This window comes from Rhopalosiphum padi, chromosome 1, assembly GCF_020882245.1.
Source record: "Rhopalosiphum padi isolate XX-2018 chromosome 1, ASM2088224v1, whole genome shotgun sequence".
NCBI classification, from domain to species: Eukaryota; Metazoa; Arthropoda; class Insecta; order Hemiptera; family Aphididae; genus Rhopalosiphum; species Rhopalosiphum padi.
In genome coordinates, this window is record NC_083597.1 from 79,371,886 (window position 1) to 79,394,670 (window position 22,785).

Here is a 22,785-nt window from a genome sequence, read left to right on the forward strand (position 1 = left end):
AAAGAATTTAAAGAAGGTATTAAAATATATTAAAAAAATATATATATTTATTTTGTCCAGCAAGAGAACACGCCGATTCTTCGCATCTTCCCACTTGACGTTAACACCCTCTGTCATCGACTCATCCAGAAGTTTCACGGCATTTTATAGTTTTAATATTGGAGTAAATTGAGTATTGATCTATGATCAAAGTTAATGACATTATATGTGCTTAAGCGCTGGTTTATTTCAATATTTTAATTTTTAAGCAAAATAAGTATTTTAAATACCTATCATAATTTAAAAATTAAAATATTTTTACCAAAAAAAGACCAAAACCTATTCCCGATTAAAATAATTAACAGTTTTAACTATAGACTATTATAGTTAGTCTATACACTCATTTTTTTTTTATAGTTAAGTAAATTTAATTTTTAAATTATTTATCCAATTAATAGTCAAGCATTGTCTAGTCTATCTAATATGAATATAATATATAGGTATATACAAATATATTATCACATAGATTTACCTTCAAGACTTTTAGAAGACATTATGATAATTATTAAAAGCAATCATAAATATTAAATTTGAAAATTAATTTTTTCCAGCTTGTTTTTTTTTAAAAACTATTTTTATAGTTTTATTTTTTACAGTCAAGGTGACAAAAGTAATTTAAATGTTTATATAGAAATAGAACCTCATAATTCATTGAACTTTATAGTTTCTTTTTTCTTCGTAACATATAAGATATAAACTATATTATATAAATACAAATCATATGTAATGTACCTACATTAAAATATATATAAAGTAGGTATATAGCTTCATATATGATTCAGAAAATTGAAATTAGAAATTTAATTTTGAATACCTTTAGTATATCTATAAGACTATAACTATTAACTAGTGATATTTAAGGTAATACTGTAGGGCACTAGGGCATAATTATGCACTTGTAAGTGCTGTAAAATCCTAACCTTGGTAATGACTAGGGCCCGAATTTTAATGCAAAGTGCATATTTTTTTGGTTGATCTTACACAATGCTTTCTAAGTACATAATTCGTTTCATGTAATGAGGGTTTCAAAGCTACAAATTGTATTTTGCATTTTTCGGTCATTTTATTGGTTTTTAATGCATATTTGTTCAACATACGATAAATAGAAGATCTTTGGAGTTTGAACATATTAATATTAAACAATATATTATTGTTCAATGCAATGCTCAAAATTTAGTAAGTTCAAAAGGCTCTTAGAATTTTAATTTTACATACATTTTAATCTATATTTTGGTATGTTTAGAATGAATAATATTTCTCTAAAACGGCCAAACCGTAAGCGTGTCAGCATCAAATCATCATTTCAAATTTTCAATTTTTTTTTTTTTATTAAAAATAATAAATAATGATTATTGTTTATTTATAAATTACAAATTGAATAAAAAAAATATACGGCATTTAAGGTCATTTTTGGCTATTTTTTAGAGCATATTTGTATGGTTTAAAGTGCATTTAAATCCGGGCCCTAGTAATGACTAATGAGTATAGGGACTTGAGCAGATAATGATCACCGAGTACCGACTATAGTGTATCAAAATTAGAATTTTCTTAAACCGATTTCGGAAATAGTTAATTTACCAACGCTTTACACGATTAGGTACCTCACCTCCTAATGTGTAAGATATCTAAAAGAAAGTAGGAACGACTGTAGTTTTTTTCGGAAGCTATTTTAAGCCTTAGTTCCACTTAAATTAAGTTGTTGTTTTAAACCGACTCAATAGGTTATTTTAGTTTAAGAACTGAACAAATTAAATCACAATATCAAACACTACATGGCACATGATAATAAAATGCAAAAATAAAAAAAAAATTACATGTTCTTTAGGTTAACAGATTAATTAGTAAGTAGGTAGTTACTTTGTTTTAAGACATTTTTATTATGTAAATATCTAGGTAAGTACTAATGATTTATAGCACTGAAATGAAAAATCTTACAATTAAAATAATTTAATAGGATTAATGAGATATTATTTTTGTTGTACATGTCTATGTACAAATTTTTTTTAAATGACAAACGTGCAACTACCTATAAATTCTTTCTAGTGGATACTTAAGTAATCTATATAGGTAATATTATATATATGAATACGAACGTCCGCGTTTTTCCGAGATAAGAATAAACAATGATAGGTCACACTTAAATTTAAAACATTATATTATGTTCCTTTAGACGAGGTAGGTATTATTTGCAAATATTATATGCGGCCATGTGGCATATAGCCCATGTAGGTACCTAATTTATAAAGATATCCACGCACGTCCAAATATATAACAACTTTAGTTTTACTAAATTTTCATTGCGAGTTGTGACATTTCTCAGTCCAACAATGGATAATTCTTCAGAGTTAAACAAGTCATGTTTTCTTAATAGTAACTAGTAACTAGTCCATAGCAAATTACTATTTCGTTACACTCCTTTGTTATAGCTTTTAGAGTAGATTAAGTTAGTTACAACCCCCATCGAATTCGTACATCATCAATATGACAATATGTATTAAAACAAAATTTAATTCTTAATTATAGATACATTGTACTTATTCAAATAACATTACCTACCTTCTTTTCAATCGAATTTTTTACCAAGCTTCGGAGAAAGAAAAATATTATGATACATAACTTTTTTTGCAGTAACCTGTAGCGATTTATATGTGTATAAAATTTAATTCAATTGTTCTTAAAATAGCACTTTTAAATGGCAGTATTTTAAAAATTTCTGTCGGGTGGCCTGTTGGTCTAGGGGTATGATTCCTGCTTTGGGTGCAGGAGGTCCCGGGTTCAAATCCCGGACAGGCCCAGTAAACTTTTATCACTTTTTTACCCAACCAAACCAACTTTCATTACAAGTATTGTGAACTAATAAACTACAATTGTTAAATATTTTGTACTATTGGACGACATTTTTTTTTATAAAATACAATGATGTCACATTCTATGAATTTAATATGTCGAAAATGTTCTCTCTTGTTTTTTATTGGATCTATGATCTGGGCAATGTTTTAGATTAAACTCTTACACGTGGTTAGGTGGAACAGTTTATATAAAATAAACAAATTTTGTAATGGTCTTTTGTTGATTTCAATATTTCATTCTCACATGGTGTTTTTATAACTGTAACACTCAACTCATATGGGTATGTCAACTGTATATAACTTTTATACAGCCAAGCTCAGGTGTAATATCTATAAAAATATAAAATTCATTAAGCATCAATAAGTGTTAGAATTAAAATTTGGAAGACCACAAAAACTAAAAAAAGCAGACAAATTCCAAAAACTTTGTTTATAAATTAACAATTAACATAAGTATAACAATTCAAATCTTATAACATGAATAAGTATAATATAAAATAATAAAATAATTAAATTAATTTTTATAATATGACAATAACTTTTTTGAATTGCAGTAAAAAAAAAAAAAAAAAAATTAAAATTAAAAAACTTTGTACTTTAAAATTTGATTAAATTAATTTAACATACTTGAATACTTCAATTATTATAATTTTATAAAATCAAGAGCGTCTTTGTTGTCAAGATAAAGTCTAACTAGATTAGGAGTTGTACCATCATTTTCTGTGATTATGCACATAATGAAGGTCACTTGAGGGTTTGCTAACTTTTGGAACTTGCTCAGACTATACTTTTCTTCATTATCATCGAGAATCAAGGAACAGGACATGCATAAGATAGGAATGCTGCGTATATTTTCTGGTAGTTCATATAAATTTGTTACAAACAAAACATTTAGCGTATCATCTATATCAATGATTACATATTTAGAACCGCTAAAAGATTTAAATTTAACACGTACATATTTTGATTCAATTTTAGTAAGATACAACTCATCAACTTTAGGGTTTTCTACCTGTTCCAATTTTGTCTTACTAATATAGCTGTCCAACATTTTGGTCATACATTCTTGATCGCTAGATATTGGTTTAATTTTGAAATCAGTAAAAGACTTGACATTAATCAATTTAACGTAAAGAGGATCTAACATTTCACCAACGTCAGAATTTGCTAGCTGTAAAGATACTACATAAGGATCTCCCTCAGTTTTTATAATCATATCAAACTTAATACCATCAATTAATAACATATCTTTGAACATATCATTAACATTGGGAAACCAAATTTCATTTTCTTGGCCTGCTAATTTTGGTGCATACAATGAACAGCGTCTTACTAGTGGAGGACACTTGTAAAGAAATTCTGTTGGCTTATAGAATTCATTACATTCTTCATAGTCACCTAAGTCCAATAGATAACAATGAGCACTGGTACTATCAGATAGGATACTTTCTATTTTTGCTCTACACCAACGGTTAAAATGAAGACTAAATGTAACCACAATGGAACCAACTATAATATCATTTAAAGATAATTCAATTATGCAAAGATCTAAGGCTTCATTGATCCGAGACATATACATTGTTGACAAACTCTCAGAATGCACATAAAAATATTGGAATGTGTCAACATGCTTGATAACCACAGTTTCTACTACAGGTAAAATTAAATCATTTTTATTACTAGTATTATTTGTATTGTTATTTAATGAATTTTCTAAAGTTGAATTTGCTAAATCATTATTAATTACGTTTTTCAAAGTTTGTGTCTCATTTTCTGATATTTTATGGTTTTCATAAATGCTATGGTTATCAGTAGTTAAAATTGTATATAACATATCAATACAATCTACACCATCATAAGTCAATGTCACTCTATATGGTTCAGTGTTACTTGTTGTTTTCATTATCCATTTATATTTCATCATCATTTCTGAGATAACATCAAAATTCAGGGGATCATTAATATTAACATCCACAATTTCTTGTTCCAGGCAACAGTTAAAATACAATTTTTCATCACAAAAGATGCTTGGTAGAACTTTTATTTTTATCGCTTTGCAAATAGTATCATCATTAATGATCCGAACAACTAAATTTGTTATAACGGGAGTTAACATTTCAGCCTTATACCATACACCGTTATTTTTATCAGTTAATGCTGCAACTAGTGTACCAATAGGCGGCAGTTGTGGAAAATCCTCCAAGCTATTAGCAACAGAATTTAATTGTATGTCTGAAATTTCATTATTAGAATCACATTGGACTTTTTTGACATAAAACTCATTAAATGATTCAAACCTATTGATGGAAATAGACCACTCCATAATTGACACAGTAGAAGTAATTTCTGATTCGTTTATGTCATTTGTAAATAATGTAACCTCGAGTAGAGACTGTGTATAAGACATCAGCTTACATTCAACATCTTTGTTTAAAAGTGTATTAATGTCTACATTTGAAATTGCTCGACAGCGCAAGGCACAATTTGGTATTTTCTGAATTTCACTAACCAATTTGGTGGTTTTTAATGCTTTAAACCGTTCACCTGTATCTATTGACAAAACGTTTGCAGTACCTTTATCAACATCCATTATCAAAGCCCTGTACCAATTTTTTGTTACCGAGTGTAATGCAGCACACATTGAACCAATTTCTGTCACAGCTGGTATCATTTTTGATTGCATTTTTACAAGAATATTTGAAATAATCTTAAGCCTATCATTAAGTAAATAAGGAACAATCCAACAGTCACTGTCTGAGTTAACACATGTGACTTTCACTAAACATCCATTTTCAAGGGTTTCCATTAATTTGTTTTGTGAATGTATTGATGTCATTTTGTTTGGCAAAGCATTAAGTGTTCCATCTTGGTCTACATGCATATTGGCTAGGAACATTGTTCTAGACATATTAAATGCCATTGGGAATGTTTTAACAGTGATGACAAGTGCTGGTAACAATGCTATTTTATTATGTCCCAAATATTGTAATTTTTTCTTCTCTATTTGTTTTTCATAACCAAAGTCGATGCAATGTACAACAACCATTTTAGAATTAATTGATTTAACTACACATCTATAATATTTACCATGGCTTTCAAACATGTTTATGTCTCCAGGTATTATGGAAGCTTTATTTTCTAATTTACCATTAAGTTTTGATAGATTTTCAGATATCTGTTCAACTTTTGATATATCTTGAGATCTCTGCAAGTAAGTCAAGTCACCATCAACATGTAAAAATGATATTTTCTCAATGCCGCGAACAATTGGAGTGGAAAGTGGAGCAGAATTATGTTCTTTAATATTGATACACAATCTAGAACATAAAAATAAATAAATAAACTTATAGTATTACTCATATTACATAAACTCAAATTAAATATTATTTTACAGTTAATTATTCATCATTATGATAAAGATTTCATCAATACATTTTTTTAAAATATATTATTGTGTCAGCAAAAAACATATAATTAAAAACATTCTATTTAAAATAAACTATTTTATAATTTAATATAATATATAAATTATAAAAAACTGAATATTAAAAACAATTTGGTAAGAAAAAAAAGTTAGTTTAAAGTTTTTGACAGATGTGTTAAACTTAACTGTTTTCAAAAACTATTTTATTAGAAATTTAAAATGTGGTAACTTACATTCCGTTAGAATCAATGGATTTTACTGTAACATTATACAATGTTTTTTCAGTGATTTTTACATCTAAGTGCTTAGTTTCTAAATGACAATTCAAACAAAGCTGGGGTTTTCTCAATAAATTACTTGTAATTGATCGAATCTAAACAACAGTTTTAAACATTTTCTTTTAACAAATACTAAATCAAATGTATTATACATAAATACATGAAAAAATATTAAAGTAAAATATTTAATTAGTTTATAAATAAATTATAACAATATATTGGAATTAATAAATTATAGATAAAACAAAAACCTGATTAAAAGGCACATCAGTTAATAAGCCAATGTCAAACATGTTCACTATGATAGAATCTTCATTGATGTTTTTTATATAAGCTCTATACCATTGTTCATTATCAACCGTTGCCAAACAATATGCATTTTGTAAATAATCAATATCATTTGATTTAGAATCCTATATATTAAAATTAAAAATTAAACAAATTATCATCAAATTATACAAATTACATTAATATCATCATTATTAGCAAATGAGCAAACTAACAGGATTTTCATTGATGTGTTTTAGAATCTCTTCTTCTAGTTCATCAACAGTATTTGGTTCGGGTTGAATGCTTATTTTTAGGTGATAATTATAAACATAAGAGAGAAAACTTTGACCTATTAATAGGTTTTCTTCGTATGGATTTTCATCTATTAAAATAAATAACAGTTAAAAAATTGTTTTCAATGAAATTATTAAACTTATAAAGCATTAAACAAAAACATGTAGTATCAAAAAATTGGGTTTAGTAATTTAATATTGAAAAATATGATATTATTGTTTAAAATTGAATATACAATATATTTTATATTATAGTATTCGAAAAAATTTATGTTATAAATTATTATACCAGTTTTCATAGCAGCATTTAAACGTTGCCCGATTCCAGATTGAAGTATAGCATCAGAAACATCAACATGGGTATCTTTATGAATCATCTGAACTACATTAGTACCAGATTCGTCAGTTTTTACAATCAGAATTTTATACAGTTGTCCTATTTTGAAGTGTGGTTGTAATACTAATGTAGTATCAAAATTTATAACAGGAAACCACATGTCACTTAATGAACAATTTAGTACTAATTGTTCAGGTAAATTACAATCACTTTCAACAAAATTGTACAATATGATTTTGTCAAAATGTTCATTGATTATTTTATTACCTTCATCAATTAATTGTAATTTAATCTCTATAAATATATAAATATAATTATTTTTGGCTTTGAAATAATAACATATTGAACAAATCAAATTTACTAACTTTCAATTCCAGAATCCATGTCAATTATTTTAGCACGATATATATTATTTGATTGAATCTGATAAATAACATACATATTTTTCACAAGTTCACATTTTTTCAAAATATAACGAGAATCTAATACGGATTCAATATGATTCATAAAAGGTTCAAAATTTGGATTGTATTGTCTCACACAAAAGTTAAATGGTGATTTGTAAAAAATCAATGAACCAATAATCTCTTTTGTGTCATTTAAAGTTTCTTTCCTTAAGGACATAATAGGCAATATCTAAAACATAAATACAGATATTAAAAAGTTAAAACATATAAATGAAAAAAAAACATGAAGAAAGCAAATATAAAAATATCCTAATCTGAAATAAATTATGATTATTCAACACTTATACTATCTCATATGAGAGCAATCACACGTGGTGACTATTTTTAAGACTATTCTCTTTTCTTTTTGGATGCCCAGGAATTGGGCCACAATTAACCTTTTTTCAAAAGGATATATGATAAACTGGGCCACCATTAAATTTTTATAAAACAATATTTTAATAGAATTTTTATTGGAAGATCAATCAAAAGTTTATATTGAAATTATTAGTATAGAAACATTAAAAGCCAGGAAATAAATTTTAATTTGAAAAAAATGATATTCTTAGTAACATAAAAAAAAAATAAGGATAAAAACTAAAAAGACATATTTGAATTTGTAAAATCTATATCATATTTTATTTTTATGTATTAGAAAAATAATTAGTAAATAAACGTTACAAACTTGTATATTTTTGTGTTATACATTTATGGTCTAATTTTTGATTACACTTTAAAAATATATATTTAATTTGCAGCTTAATCTTTGGGTAATAAAAGATAAGTTAATATTTTATATTAAGCAAGTAGATAAAATGTGGCCTAATTACTAACCCTTCTTTTTTTTTTTTTGCTTTACTTTACTTTATGATATGGGCTTCTATAAAATCTATAAGTTTCTGCTTTACCTGGTTTAGGACATTAAATTATTTTGCTTTAGATAGTTGCCTATCCAGTGATATGTCACCAGTGGCAGAGATTGAACTGGAAAAAATAGGCATTGAAACCTAAGTCATAGTCTACTTAATCACCCTGTCTACTACTACTTAATTGACTGAAATAGACTTCTGGTTGTATTAAATTATTTGTACATAGTTTTTAGATTAAAAATAGTATAAAAAAAAAGATGGATGAGTGAGTACTACTTTACTATACATTAGGTGCTGGCGGTGCTGCCATCCTAGGTAGGTCAATTAACTGGTAAAACGTAAAAATTTCTGTTTTTTCTTAATTTTTTGGTTTTATTTTTCCTATTATTAAAGAAAAAACTGGAATTTTTTTTACTTCCTGTAAGTAATTTTTAAGGTGAAAGTTCAAGAATTTATACTGCCTCAAAAGGTGATGAAAAACAAAAAAAACAACACATCATTGTCAAAATCAATACATTCAATTCCTCTGCTCAAAATCTAAATTAATATCAAATATATATTTGAGAAGCAAGTTTTCGGTGCAAGTATAAAACGTAATCCGATTCTTAAATGTCAACAAATATTGTGATAATGACAAGCAACTTACATTTTTTGTAACTTCTGGTTCTTTTTCTACTGCTTCCAGATATATGATTTCTTTAATTTCTGAATTTCTGATTTTTTTAATTTCAGAATCTATGCTTACTATTTCTTTAAGATTTGTATTTTTTTTATCATTTTGAATACACTGAAAAATGAAGAATCAACATTTGTGAAATTATTGATTTAATTATACATACTTTAAATAGAGCTTCTAATTTTACAAAGATTACAATATTTATTTACCATTGACAATTACATTTATCAATAATTCCATACAGAAAAATGTATGCAGTTTTGAAGACTTTTAACAAGCATTAAAATTATTTAAAAGAAGTATAGTTCCCAACCTTTAAAGTTGTAAGGATCACCAACTTTGTAAAAAAATCTTTGAAGCCCACTAATAACTAATAGCACATCTATATATGTGTGTATATAATATAATATTATTTTAAATATAAATGTTAGTAAAGTTAATATTATATGGTCCACGGTCATGGATTAGGAACTGCTGACTTAGAGCATTGTATAAACAACAGTATGATTATAAATACCAATCATATATGTTGTTTAAAAAAATAAAATGGGTGCAACAAGTGTAATGTAACTTCAATATCTCTCTTCTTCAATTAAAAAAAAGCTCTTATATTCTATGTTTATACAGTTTATCAATAATTTTATAAGTATATCGTATATGGCCTACTACCTTTAAACCAATAATCTATTAAAAAGACAAGCATGCATAAATGTATAAAAATTATATTTTCCAATAATAATAATACTCTAATGCACAAAAATAATAGAAGTTAATTTACTGGAAAATATTATTCTCAAAATTAACCTAGCTATGTTATAATACATTAAGGTTCCTAATCATAGACATGATTATAAAAGGAGATTATATCTACTCTATTGCAGTGGTTTTCAACCGGTGTGCCCCGGCACATTGGTGTGCCATGAGCACTCTTGAAGTGTGCCTCGAAAAATCTATTAATAATAGTTTTATTAGTATCTATTTATATGTATATATATAAAATATGCTTCACATATTATAGGGATTGGTGTGCCACAAAAATTTTGTAAGAGATGAAGTGTGCCGCATGGTTAAAAAGGTTGAAAACTACTGCTCTATTGCAAATAAGACACTCCCTTAGTGGGTACAAGTGAATCACAGAGCAACGTTTGAACTCCCAAAGCAATATCTTATTGTTTTGTAATTGGTCAAAGCAGTTGTCAAAACGAAATGTGTTTTCACATTAGATTTATTTTATTATCATAGTATATATAATGTATACTTACATCAGGTTGGTTTATTGATGTTGTATTAATTTCAGTATTATTTTCAATGCTTTTAATCTCGTCCTAAAAAATAAATACACTTAAAATGTATTTATAACTGTTGATTTACAAAAAAAATAATTATTTTTAACATTAATTATACTGAAGGATTTAAATGATTTTTTTTTTAAATTATTAGTATATGATATTCAATTCAAATTTTTAATAAAAATACTAAATTAATTAAACAGTCATGGTAAAAATCATTTTCTCAATAATTTTATAATAAGTGATTTTACTTAAGATTACATATAGATCGTAAAGATCAATTTAAGTGTGATATCCAAGTTGCTAGAGAGAGAAAATAAATATTGTGCCGGCTTCTAGGATATATGGCAGAGGCGGCCAAACTATTTTTGGCCGCGATCTACCAAAATATACTTCACTTTTGACCATCAACTTTCATAAAAAACCTAACCACCATGATTAATTTTCATGTGCTTAGCCGCCCCTGATATATGGATTTGCTATCCATGCACGTGTTGTCTCAATCTTACTAACATATAATGAAAAATTAATTTTTATATTTACAATAATCATTTTACTTTTACTTTTAAAATTAGGGTTTTATTTAGGTGTAACTTGCTTTAAAATCAAAATTGCAATAAAAGTCTTTGGTTATCTTAGTTTTAAATTATATCATAGGTCATTCGCTTAAATTTTAAAAATTCATTTGACCATGGAATTTGTATTGTATAAAATAGCAACAATACATATGGGTGTGATATTCACAATTATATTATGTTTAATACCTAATTTAACTAACATTAATAAAAGTTAAAAATTAGTTTATTTATTGTTTTTGGTAACTATGATAAGTCATAACGAATTGTGAAGACAGAAAATTATCAAAATAGTTTTCACCTCAAATATTATCTGTTTATTAAATGTTAATCATTTCACTAAGACCTTTTATCATTTTAATCCAGACAGAAAAAATATTTTAAACTAAATAAGTACATACGTTTATTTCTGTTATTGAAAACATATCTTGCTCATAAGTACTTTTTGATAATTTGCATATATCAATAAGCTCTTCATTCATTTTCTTGAATAATTTAACTTTGTATAAACCAAAATTAGGATCCATTTTCAATGGTAACATTTGAAAATATTTGTGAATAAACATGTTTTGGTTTATGATAGTATCATTTGGCTTGTCTAGTATTACATTCAAAGACCGCATTTCAATTAAATAGCAACTAAAGAATATAGTTAACAAATATTATTATAAATTTAATATATTTAATTATTATTGAAATAAAAATACTTAATATTATTTCAATATATTAACTCACTTGGAAGGTATTTGAAAAACTGCAGTCCTAGGTACCAATTCTTTGACTCCATAATCAACTAGATCAATGTACAATTTATCAATTTTTACTTCTAAAATTATAGCTCTAACCAATTTGTTATGATAAACAATCAAACAAGGAGTGTACACTTCAAGAACAGGTGCAAGTTTTAAATTTTGTCTGTCAATTGAGTTTAACATATTAGCTAATGCTTCAGATTCATTATCCTAAAGTAAAATGAAAATAAGTCAGAGATTAAATTTGTTTTTGCAATTATTTAATGTAATATGCTCTATTATTTTATCTGTTTAAAACTTAATATATTTTTAACATATAAACATATTAATTTATTAAAAATTATATTAAGCTTTAAAATGACATTTTGCTTATTAATATTTTAATTTGTTGTTGTTGGTATTTTAATGATTATAGTCTTAAAATGAATACATTAATGAAATTATGGTGAATAATTAATAAATGTACATAATATTGGCCTAATTCAAATATTAAAAATTAAATTAAATAAATTTCCATTATCCACTAATAATATTAGTATATTTAAAATCTCAATAATTACAATACTGCATATGTATACTTACAAGCGTCTGGACTGTTAGGAGAACTGAGGAGTTATCCATAACAACTCTTGTGACAGTTATATCAATTAAAGTTACATAATCTAAATGTTGGGACCGTAGGAAAGAACCATATCCTAAAGTGTTACTATTAATAGGGCAACTATTGACCATATCATTTTTATTGTTTAACTCAATTGTAGACTCCATACTTTTAGCAATAGTGATCATTGTTGCCAAATTGATATTATCTGCTACGCCTTTGTCAATTAATAATTTGTCAACATCAAATAATGATACAAATGTGATACCACCAACTTCAAAGTCTCTTCGATATTTGTAATATTTATTACACAAAATATTAATTAAGTCATTATTTGATTTTGGTTTACTTATAAATGTACTCAGCAAAAATGTGTACACTGTAGCTCTTTGACACAAATCAATTAAAAAAGAAGGATCTACATCTTGGATTACTTCTCTTACATCAAAAAATGATGCCACCATAGTTCGGCCATAATCTATGAGTACTATAGAGTGAGTTTTGGCTACTAAATCTGAATATATAATTCGACATCTATATACTCTTGATTCATAATCAGTTTTCCAAGTATATACATATAACTTGTTTCCAAATAAGTCCAATTTATTACATTCCTTTTAAAAAAAAAAATTCTCGTCATAGTATAAAAATAATTCAATTAATTAGTATTCATACCCTCGAATAATTTTCATAATCTTGTACATTTTTTTCTAAATTTGTTCTTTTTTGAGAATAAAAGTTAGCCCAAATTTTTATGAAACATCCTTGAAATTCGGCATGCGTAACATAAAGGTCATTACTAGCATATTTATGAGGAACCAATGATTTCTCCATTATTTACTTTGGTTGTTCTATTCTAAAAAAAATTACAATTTTATTAATGTTGAAATATTGGAAATTGTTTGTTACATATTATAATAATACTATTTAATATTTATAATAAAATACAAGAGAACATTTATAAAAACTATATTAATTAATCGACTTATTTAGAAGTTAGAGCGCAACAATAATATGCTTTATTATTTTTACAGTACAGTTATTACAATAAGTTTATCCTATTATTAGGATTATGCGCTTATATATGGACTTATTAAAACAGTTCAATTTATAGTTAATATTTAACAGTAAAAAATTAGTGATTACCAACAGAAAACATGATATCTAAAAAAATACAGAATATTAAGTTTTATATGTAAATATAAACTCAATATCTAAACTTATAGAATTCAATGAATAGGTAAATTATTAAAGAAACATTTGAACTAGAGGTCGTCAGACCATTATAAAATGATAAATTTATTTTTTCATTTCAAACATGACAAATGTTGTATATATTGCAACCATTAGAAAAGTTTGCAGCATCGCAAATATAACTTTATGGGAACAATTGCCCTAAATAATGTAAGGTGGATAGGTCATTTTGTTAGGGTGTAAAAATATTTTTAGATTTAACTAAAATTATTCATAAGCAATAATATATTTATTTAAATTAAATGCGATACATTAGCTTTATCCATAGGTAATAAAATGTGTGCTGTATTGTTTTGGGTATGTAAATGTAATACAAAGAAACTGATAAGATAATTATATTATGCAATATGTATGTATAATGTATTTTATTTTCATTTTCATTCAGTGAGATAGATCTCTGAAACCGGAGAGCAGATTTTGTTGTTTGGGGTCTTGTTAGATTCACATTGGCTAAGAGAAGTGCAGTGAAGATTTTCAGAACTATAGTTGATTCACTACAGAGCTTCAAAAAAAAATTAAAACACATTGTATTGGGTGTTTTTATGTTTTTCAGCTTTATAGCTTTGTAGTGAGTTAATGATTAAAGATTAAAGTTCTAAAAACCTTCACAACACTTCTCCTAGCCAATGTGAATCTAACAATACTCCGAATAACAAAATCCGTTCTTTAGTTTCGGTAATCTACCGCGCTAAATGAAAATCTAGCAAAAAAATTATATTTTTTTAACTGTGAAAAATTAAATAATTTTTTTTGAAAATTTTTAATCTCACATTTTGTATCTACTTGATAATTTCTTTTTAATGGGTCTTTAAACAACTTTTTAGCTATAATAATTTTGGAGAAAAGTTAAAAAATAGAAATTTTGGGACTGTTCACGCCGACGTTTTTGTGGATTCAAAGCGTTATACTGCTTGGATGTGATATCGGATCTCTCTCATTAATATTTTATATTAAAGCTAGCTTAATTATCCACCTACTCATTACAACTAAGTTACATTTATATAATTTTCCTATTTAACAAAAATTCTTAAAGTTTTAATAATTTAGACTTTTTTCATTTCAATTATTATACTTACTTGATTAAAAATCAAGAAGGTAAAAAAATTAAACCGATAGGTTTTTATTTTATATGAGGATGATCTTCAATATTTGTTATAATTGATAAAATACATGCTACTCCATTGACAGAAATTAATTATTAAATTACCTATCCTCTCAAAGTTTATTTTAACAAAACAAAATGTGATTTATCCACCTAAATAAAAATATAAAATTCCAAGCACCGACCTAGATGGATTGCAAAATTTAAAATAAGTACTAAGTAGGTACCCACTAAATAGCAAACAACTGCTGTAGTCGATTAGAGGCAAGTTTACAAAACGATAACTAAAGTAATAAAAACATCAAGAAAAATTGCCAACAATATTATAAAATCATGCGAAATACATACTTATTTAATAGGAACGAGACATGGCTTCACAGTTCACAGGTAACGCTTTCAGTAATAATTCTAATTCTTCAATTCTTCATTTACGTTTTCAAAATATCACAGAGTGAAAGTAAACGAGGATTATCGGAATCCGTAAAGATCCGCTGAATAACGATTCGTCATTCGTCGAACGTGGTCACGAGGATGCGCGCTTTAGGTGCCTATAAAAATAATATTTATATTCGAGTTTAAAAATAGTAGTTTTACAAGTCATAATGGTGGTGAATACCCAGGCGGCCAGACTGAACGACAAAGAAGCAAAACAATCAGAATTAAATTTAGAATCGATTCATCAAAAATATTATCCATATTCTGTGGTGTTATTATCTATGCCATCTATGGGCAGCCGGCGAAGAATTTTACTGACCGACACCATCACATGTATAAAATGATAAAACACACAATAATTGCGGCGGTCTTCATTCATTACTCATTTATTTTCATTTACTCGGCGTTTTGGATATATTAATTTTTTGTTTATACCTATGGGTCTACTAATGTTCTGTGTTATGGTCGTCGCATGCCTGTATGGCCGCATCCAATATTGGCGGCAAAGTAAAGATAACAAATTTCGAGGGGGCGGAACACCATAGATAATAAATACCTTTATCTATGGTGCGGACACAGACGGTAATCATTGTTCGCTGCACGATCTTGCTTATATATCATCAGCACATACCATTATAGACCTTGTGACATAATATTATATAAACATTAAACAATAATGCTTTCATTGTGATGAACTGATGAATGTGATATTGTGATGGCACCCGCGTTATACTCGTATTCCCTTGATAGGTCATGTTTCTTTCTGTATTTCTCCATAACTCTGGTCCCACTGTTCTCATTTTCGTGATATGAAACAGAAGTAACGTAATTAACTCGGTGCAGAACCTTTAAAAGTATTTGAAATATAAGTTTTTAAAGTTTTTTAATTTTATAAATTAAAAAACCCCTGACCCGTTGAAGTGTGGCTTTTGTGTCGCTAAAAATTACAAGTCTTTATCACTGCCACCCAGCAGCAGTGCGGCCGGCCATGCAAACAAAATAAAATTCAATTACTCTTTTTAAACTATTCATATATTTACTATGACTAAACCTAAATAGTATAATATATACTAAAAAAATTATAAAATACATATATTTATGCACTTACCACTTACGCATTAAAAACAGTTATATATGCAAAAAAAAAGAAATGGGAACAAAAAAATACAATAAATATATAGACAAATATGTAATTACTAATTATTAATAGAATATTAACGGATTGGGTCGGTATTATTTTTATGTGCTTATTGTATTAACTATATTGTCCATTACTTTTGAATTTTCATACTTATTAGAGTTATTACCTATATACAATATAATAATAATAATTATTATTATTATTATTAATATTATATTAATTGTTATTATTTTTAAATGGAATTACGACAAATCTGTAATCAAGATTCTTATAAGATGTTTTCGATTTAGTTAAGTTTATATTGTTAGTCAAAAAACTTAACAATTCAACACAAGATTTCTCATAAGCTGTTTACTCTAAAACCAAAAATTTTACAATTATAAAAGCAAATTTTTTTTATGTATTTCAAATTTTGACAAAATTAAATATCTTACCAAAAAATAGCAATTTTAATTATTTTGTTGTAATTTAAAAATATAATTCGTGGGGATTTGAAACTTTTACATAATACTCACATATTATTTTTTTAAATATAGCGCATAGATACAAGATATCGATATTAAGTCCATCACAACCTATTACAAACAATCAATATTATTATTCCTTTAGAACAAAATTAAAAAAAAAAAATTTACAATTTTTGACCAAACTAACAATAATTTGTTGTCAGTCCTAAGCAAGCAATCATTAGTTGTTGAATAAATGTATAAAAAAATTAAATCTGTAAAATCTGTATTTTATGTATAATGTATATAAATTATACAGGGTGGGGCAGTGGGTTCTGATGATTTATTAAGTACTGCGGTTAGGTACCAAAGTAGATAAGATAAACTAATTTGTCGCCAGATTAAAGTTAACGATGTTAAGTTTTACTTAGCCATACAGCGCGTATTTCATTGGCTGTTCTTAGACAAATGTTTCCGAATCGTGTAATTTCGCGGAATGGTGATATTGCCTGGCCACCACGTTCTCCAGATTTGACTCCACCTGATTTCTTTTTGTGGGGTTATTTGAAATCTAAAGTATTCACTAATAAGCCACATACACTACTAGAGTTAAAAGAAAACATTAGACGGGAAATTACAGCCATCGATGTGCATATCCTACAGAGAGTTATGGACAGTATGAAAAAACGGATAACCGACTGTATACAAAATGGAGGCGGCCACTTAAGTAATGTAATTTTTAAAAATTAAGATTTTTGTGTATAACAATTAAAAATAATCTTTATTTTGAATAAAATACAATTTGTTTCATTACTTTGTTTTTAATACTTTACCAATAAACTACAATTAAAATTCGTCAGAACCCACTGCCCCACCCTGTATAATATATTAATATAATACAAATTTAATTTCTTATGAAATAGTGTTGATTGGTGTGGTAAATAAATAAAAATTTCAAATTGTTGCAGCTCTAGATTAATGACTTTAGTAAATAATATACATTAGCCCGTAATTAACAAATATAAAACAACACATATGAGTCTTATGAATTATGATATATGAGTCTATGACCAGACGTACTCTTTTTCGTAGGACAGTACTCTTTTTTGACGTGTGACCTAGTGTCCTTAACAATAGTGTGAAGTACATGATATTGTACTCTTTTTTTTAAATTATTATGGGCAAATACGTGTTGATGTGTTTTTACTGTTTTTATAATTTGATTATTAATTTATATTTTATGCTTCGACCTAAAGCAATATTCTTATTGGTTGGTAGCACGATTTAAGATATACTAAATCGTATATATTTAAATTTTACACTTGGTATTTTTACCTTTAAAAAATAATTTATACTTAAGTTTAAGTTTACTTTAAATTCTTCAATATCAAAGTATTTTCATCATAAAGACACACACTAAATTAGTTGATATTATAATTTCAAATAATTGATAATAATAATAAAATAAATAGAGTAATCAGATGAAAAAAAAAAACATTTTTTATTGAAGGATATATTACTTATGGAAATATGGGTAAAACGGGTAGAATAGTATACGCATTGGGCAATTACGACAGAGAAGGGGCTAAGTTTTAAAATGTACTTTATTTTAAAATTTTTATATTTGGTCACCATATCATATGACATACCACATATTCACATCACAATTTGTATTATAATAAACATATTAATATATTATAGATTATGGAGAAATATTTTAATGATTATCGGTAATTTTGGTTTAACTAATAGTTATAACACGACGATTGTCAATCGCGGTTCAAATATACGACGCTATTGACTTATTGTATCCGTTCTTCCAAGTATTCGTTTGTGCGTTAGTTTACGCGTGGACGTGGTTACCTGAAAATTATCTAGTCAAAAAATATTCTTCGTAAAATTCTCGAAACATTATGTGTTCTACCATTGATTATAGAATAGACTATTCTATAAACTATTCTATACCAAAGTAGATAATATCGGTAACCAAACTATTCATTGTTTTCAGGCAATTATTGTATGCTACTTCATGTCACTATCGTTTCACTAATTCTCGTCTCATCACAGTTTTCATCAGTATTTATACCATTTTTTTAATATTTCAAATTAAATCCTACAAGAAATTCTTACAATAATAATACGCCCTTCGTTCTTTCCATTTGACCGTCCAGGGCCCAGGCATATCCTCGCGGACCACGGTAAACTCGTTGGCATAGTTGCCAAAATAATGATAAAATATATGTTAATAAACATTCATTTAGTTTCTAAACTTAATTGTTATTGATTTGACGATATTTTTGTAAAAATATATCTGTTTTTTTTTACCAATTATTCAATAATAGACATAAACCACTAGGTATTATATAGATATGAATTTATAATGATCGTATATACAAATTTGACAGTCATGTAAAAATAATTAAAATCAGTTTTACGCCTTGATAAAAAAAGCAGAAATACAATTGCAACTAATATTATATATAAATAATATACATTAGAAACATAGAAATCTAACACTCTCGAACACTATACATAATATATACATAAATTATAAATATATAAAGTGAAAAGCAACTGCAAACGTTAAAAACGCTCCTGTATACTGTATATCGTATACAACGTATGGGATACGACGGTAACATAACCGTATATTTGACATTCGTTGAGGACACAGTGTTTGGGATGCTCATAACAACGGAAAGCGCCGGTGTCGGACAAGAACAGGGGCGTAATTACGGGGGGGGGGAAATGGGGGATAGATCCCGCCCCATGAGCTGTATTTATACCTACAAATAATTCAAATACAAACTTATAAATTATTACACTATTATACAAACTTATATTTTACTTATACAAATTTATTTTGATCCCCCCATGAAACATTCTCAATTACACCACTGGACAAGAAGAAACATTGAATTTCGAACAATTCGTACATGAAGTTTTTGTACTGGGCATGATTAACGTTGCGCTGAACCAATTGTCTACAGACGAAGTCACGACAACCACCGTTACAATCACGCAGGAGTCAAGTATCGTTTGCACCGTCGCGCCGGATCTGTTGACTGTGATAGAAGACGACATCGTAGCCACGATTACCATCACGCAGGAATGCAGGATCCTGATATCATTGCCGGGGACGAGTCTCCCACAACGGCGGCGGTGGAAAAAGCGATGATTGACGTGGTCGTCCTGGAGAGCGGCGAAGACATCGCAATGCCGTCTGTCCAAGGAGGGGAACAGGAGCTGTTGCAGGAGATGGTCCGGTCGTGGGTGAGGAAGAAGTGGGTGTTGCAGCAGCCGCAGCCAAACCATGCAGGAACCGCCTGGCTACTGCGTGGAAGCAATCCAAACGCGCTTTGGCCGCTTTGCGTTTGTTTGTTCGTGGTTGCGATGTGTAGACCACCCTTCTTCTCCCATCACCGAAGACGTCGGCAGGACGACGGTGACAAAATTAGGTAAGGGGGGAAGGGTAGATACGAGACAGAGCACGGACGGTGCGCGGCGGTATGTTGCCGACGCGGTCGATCACTACGACGGTTTGGCGGGCGCCCGGCACCTTTCGGCTTTCGGTTCGTGTGCGGAACGATGGTGGACGTTGACGACGACGAACGACTAGCGGTACCGACGTGGGCAAAACGATCCCGCCCCGGGGGTACCAAAACATACGCGTCCGACGGCGGCGCAGGCGACGACTCGTTACGACGGAGGCGGCGGAGACTTTTTGGTATGAAGTGAGTGACAATTTATTGTTTTGAGCTAGGAACACGGACGTCAGCGGCGCCGGATCCGTGGAAACTGTGCGTCGTGCGTTTCACAGGGTCCGACGGCGCGCGACTCCGGCGGATGACGGACGCGGCCGACTACGGGACACGCCAGTGGCGAGCGGAAGAGCATATCAGCATCGCGGTCCTTCGACTCTCTTTTTCGTCTCGAGGCGAACCGCAGCCGGCCGGGTCGCGTCCATCGGGCGGTGGCCGGCGATTCCGCAGGCTCAAATCTTTGCTCGCCTTGTGCCGTTTTGGTCTCCGTCGCTCGTCCAAGAGTCGTCGTCTGCACCGCCGTCTGACGCGCGCATGCCATCGCGCACTAGCCGCTCGCCGTCAACCATCGCTCCCGCGACCGAAGCTGTCGGGCCTCGTCTTGCCGTCTAGTGGTCGTCGTACCTATCGTGCGCCCGAGCAAAACGATCTCGTGACACTCATCTGTTCGTGGGTCAGGTCGCAAAACGTTGCGGAGGTGACCAGTGGCCTGTAACACATTGCATTTTGGCACCGAATCGCCATCTCGTATCCCCCCTCACCTAATTTCGTGTCGATGTTTTTTTTCTTTTTGTTATATTTTTTGTTTTATTGTTATTCTTGTTCAAATTTTCATTTTTTTTTTTATTTTTTTTCTGCATTTATAAAATATATTATTATACAAACTGTTAGCCCGTATGGCAATTTTTTTCCGCAAATAATTTTTCATCTCATTCATTTCACTTTGTTATTTATCAAAATTGTTTATACCATTTCGTACACTGTTTTATTTATCAACATGTATTATAATATCTACTGTTAGCTCCCATATGGCAAATTTATTTCTGAACATAATTGTTTGTTTCAATAATCATTTACAATGTTTTTCTTATCGAAATGTATAATATTGTCAACCCTTGAGACAAATATGTTTTCTGAAAGTTATTTTTTTACGATCAAAATTTATAATTTTATATATATATATATCAATATATCTTTATTTGTTATTAAAATATTAATAAATTAAAAATCGTATTTGCACATGAATAATTGTTTTTTTTTTTTGTATTTTTGAGTATATAAATTATAAATCAATTGTTACAAATTAACGACTTAAAAAATCGTTAAAATATTTTCAAAGATTCCACATTGAAGAGAGATTAAAAAGAGGAGGCAGCGAAATAGGTTTAATAATTAGTCATTAAAACTATTGAGAAGAATGCTACTATACCTTATAAGAAGCCAAAGTGATATAAGAAGCATAAAGTGTTGTTAAATAAATAATGGCATATCCACAATTAAAAGATAAAGTTTAAATTCATAAAAACAGATTTTGAATTGGTATTTAAAAATTATAATTGGTAACTAACTTACATGGCACATAATTGTTTTTAGATTAATACATTTTTATTTTGAGATAACAGATTAATTATTAATTTTAATAAAAAACATAGATTTACAGATAAAAAATGTTCATAATTGCTTTACTTAATGTGAACATCATTAGGTAGGTGACATGCAATACTATGAAATGATAAGAGCAATTTGAGCCATTTTGTAGTATTTTAAGAATAAGTTTTTAATTTGAAATATCAAATTATTAAAATAAAATAAATGCTATTGTAAACAAGTTAAATGAAATCATAAAATAAAAAAATTGAAAATATTTTTGTAATATTATTATTTTTGGTCTAATTATTATTAAAAAAATATTACTAATGATTTGATTTTTAAAATAATTACAAACATGAAAAGAATTAACTTTTAAAACCTTGGATTAGACATGAAATAAGCAAACCTACTAAAATGAAAAATACTGAAACCAGGAACAGAAATATACAGGACAGTTCATTATTGCTTAGTTGTTATTTTTATTATTAAAATAATGTTAATAATAATTAATAAAATAATAACAAATACCAACTATTAGGTGAATGAAAAAAGTTATAATTTAGTCATGAATTATAAT

General features: G+C 28.2%; 1 protein-coding gene and 1 non-coding gene across 3 annotated transcripts; one reads left to right on the forward strand and one right to left on the reverse strand.

Annotated features, from left to right (window-relative positions):
• Positions 1-2,761: 2,761 nt before the first annotated feature.
• On the forward strand, positions 2,762-2,833 carry Trnap-ugg (transfer RNA proline (anticodon UGG)). The gene has a single exon. It is a non-coding gene; the product is annotated as a tRNA-Pro (tRNA).
• Positions 2,834-3,303: 470 nt separating this feature from the next.
• LOC132931847 (uncharacterized) lies at positions 3,304-16,415 on the reverse strand. 2 transcript variants are annotated; one of them, XM_060997892.1, is made up of 14 exons: positions 16,046-16,415; positions 15,403-15,602; positions 13,374-13,554; positions 12,680-13,312; positions 12,081-12,307; positions 11,747-11,984; positions 10,744-10,806; positions 9,452-9,592; positions 7,856-8,126; positions 7,443-7,784; positions 7,094-7,242; positions 6,842-7,003; positions 6,546-6,685; positions 3,304-6,205 (listed from the first exon to the last, which is right to left on the reverse strand). In XM_060997892.1, the coding sequence occupies exons 3-14, from the start codon at positions 13,530-13,532 to the stop codon at positions 3,532-3,534; spliced, it is 5,199 nt and encodes a 1,732-aa protein (XP_060853875.1). In that variant the 5' UTR covers positions 13,533-13,554; positions 15,403-15,602; positions 16,046-16,415; the 3' UTR covers positions 3,304-3,531. The 2 variants fall into 2 exon arrangements, with proteins under 2 accessions (XP_060853875.1, XP_060853874.1); XM_060997891.1 differs by having other exon boundaries at positions 15,671-16,415.
• Between the last annotated feature and the right edge of the window lie 6,370 nt (positions 16,416-22,785).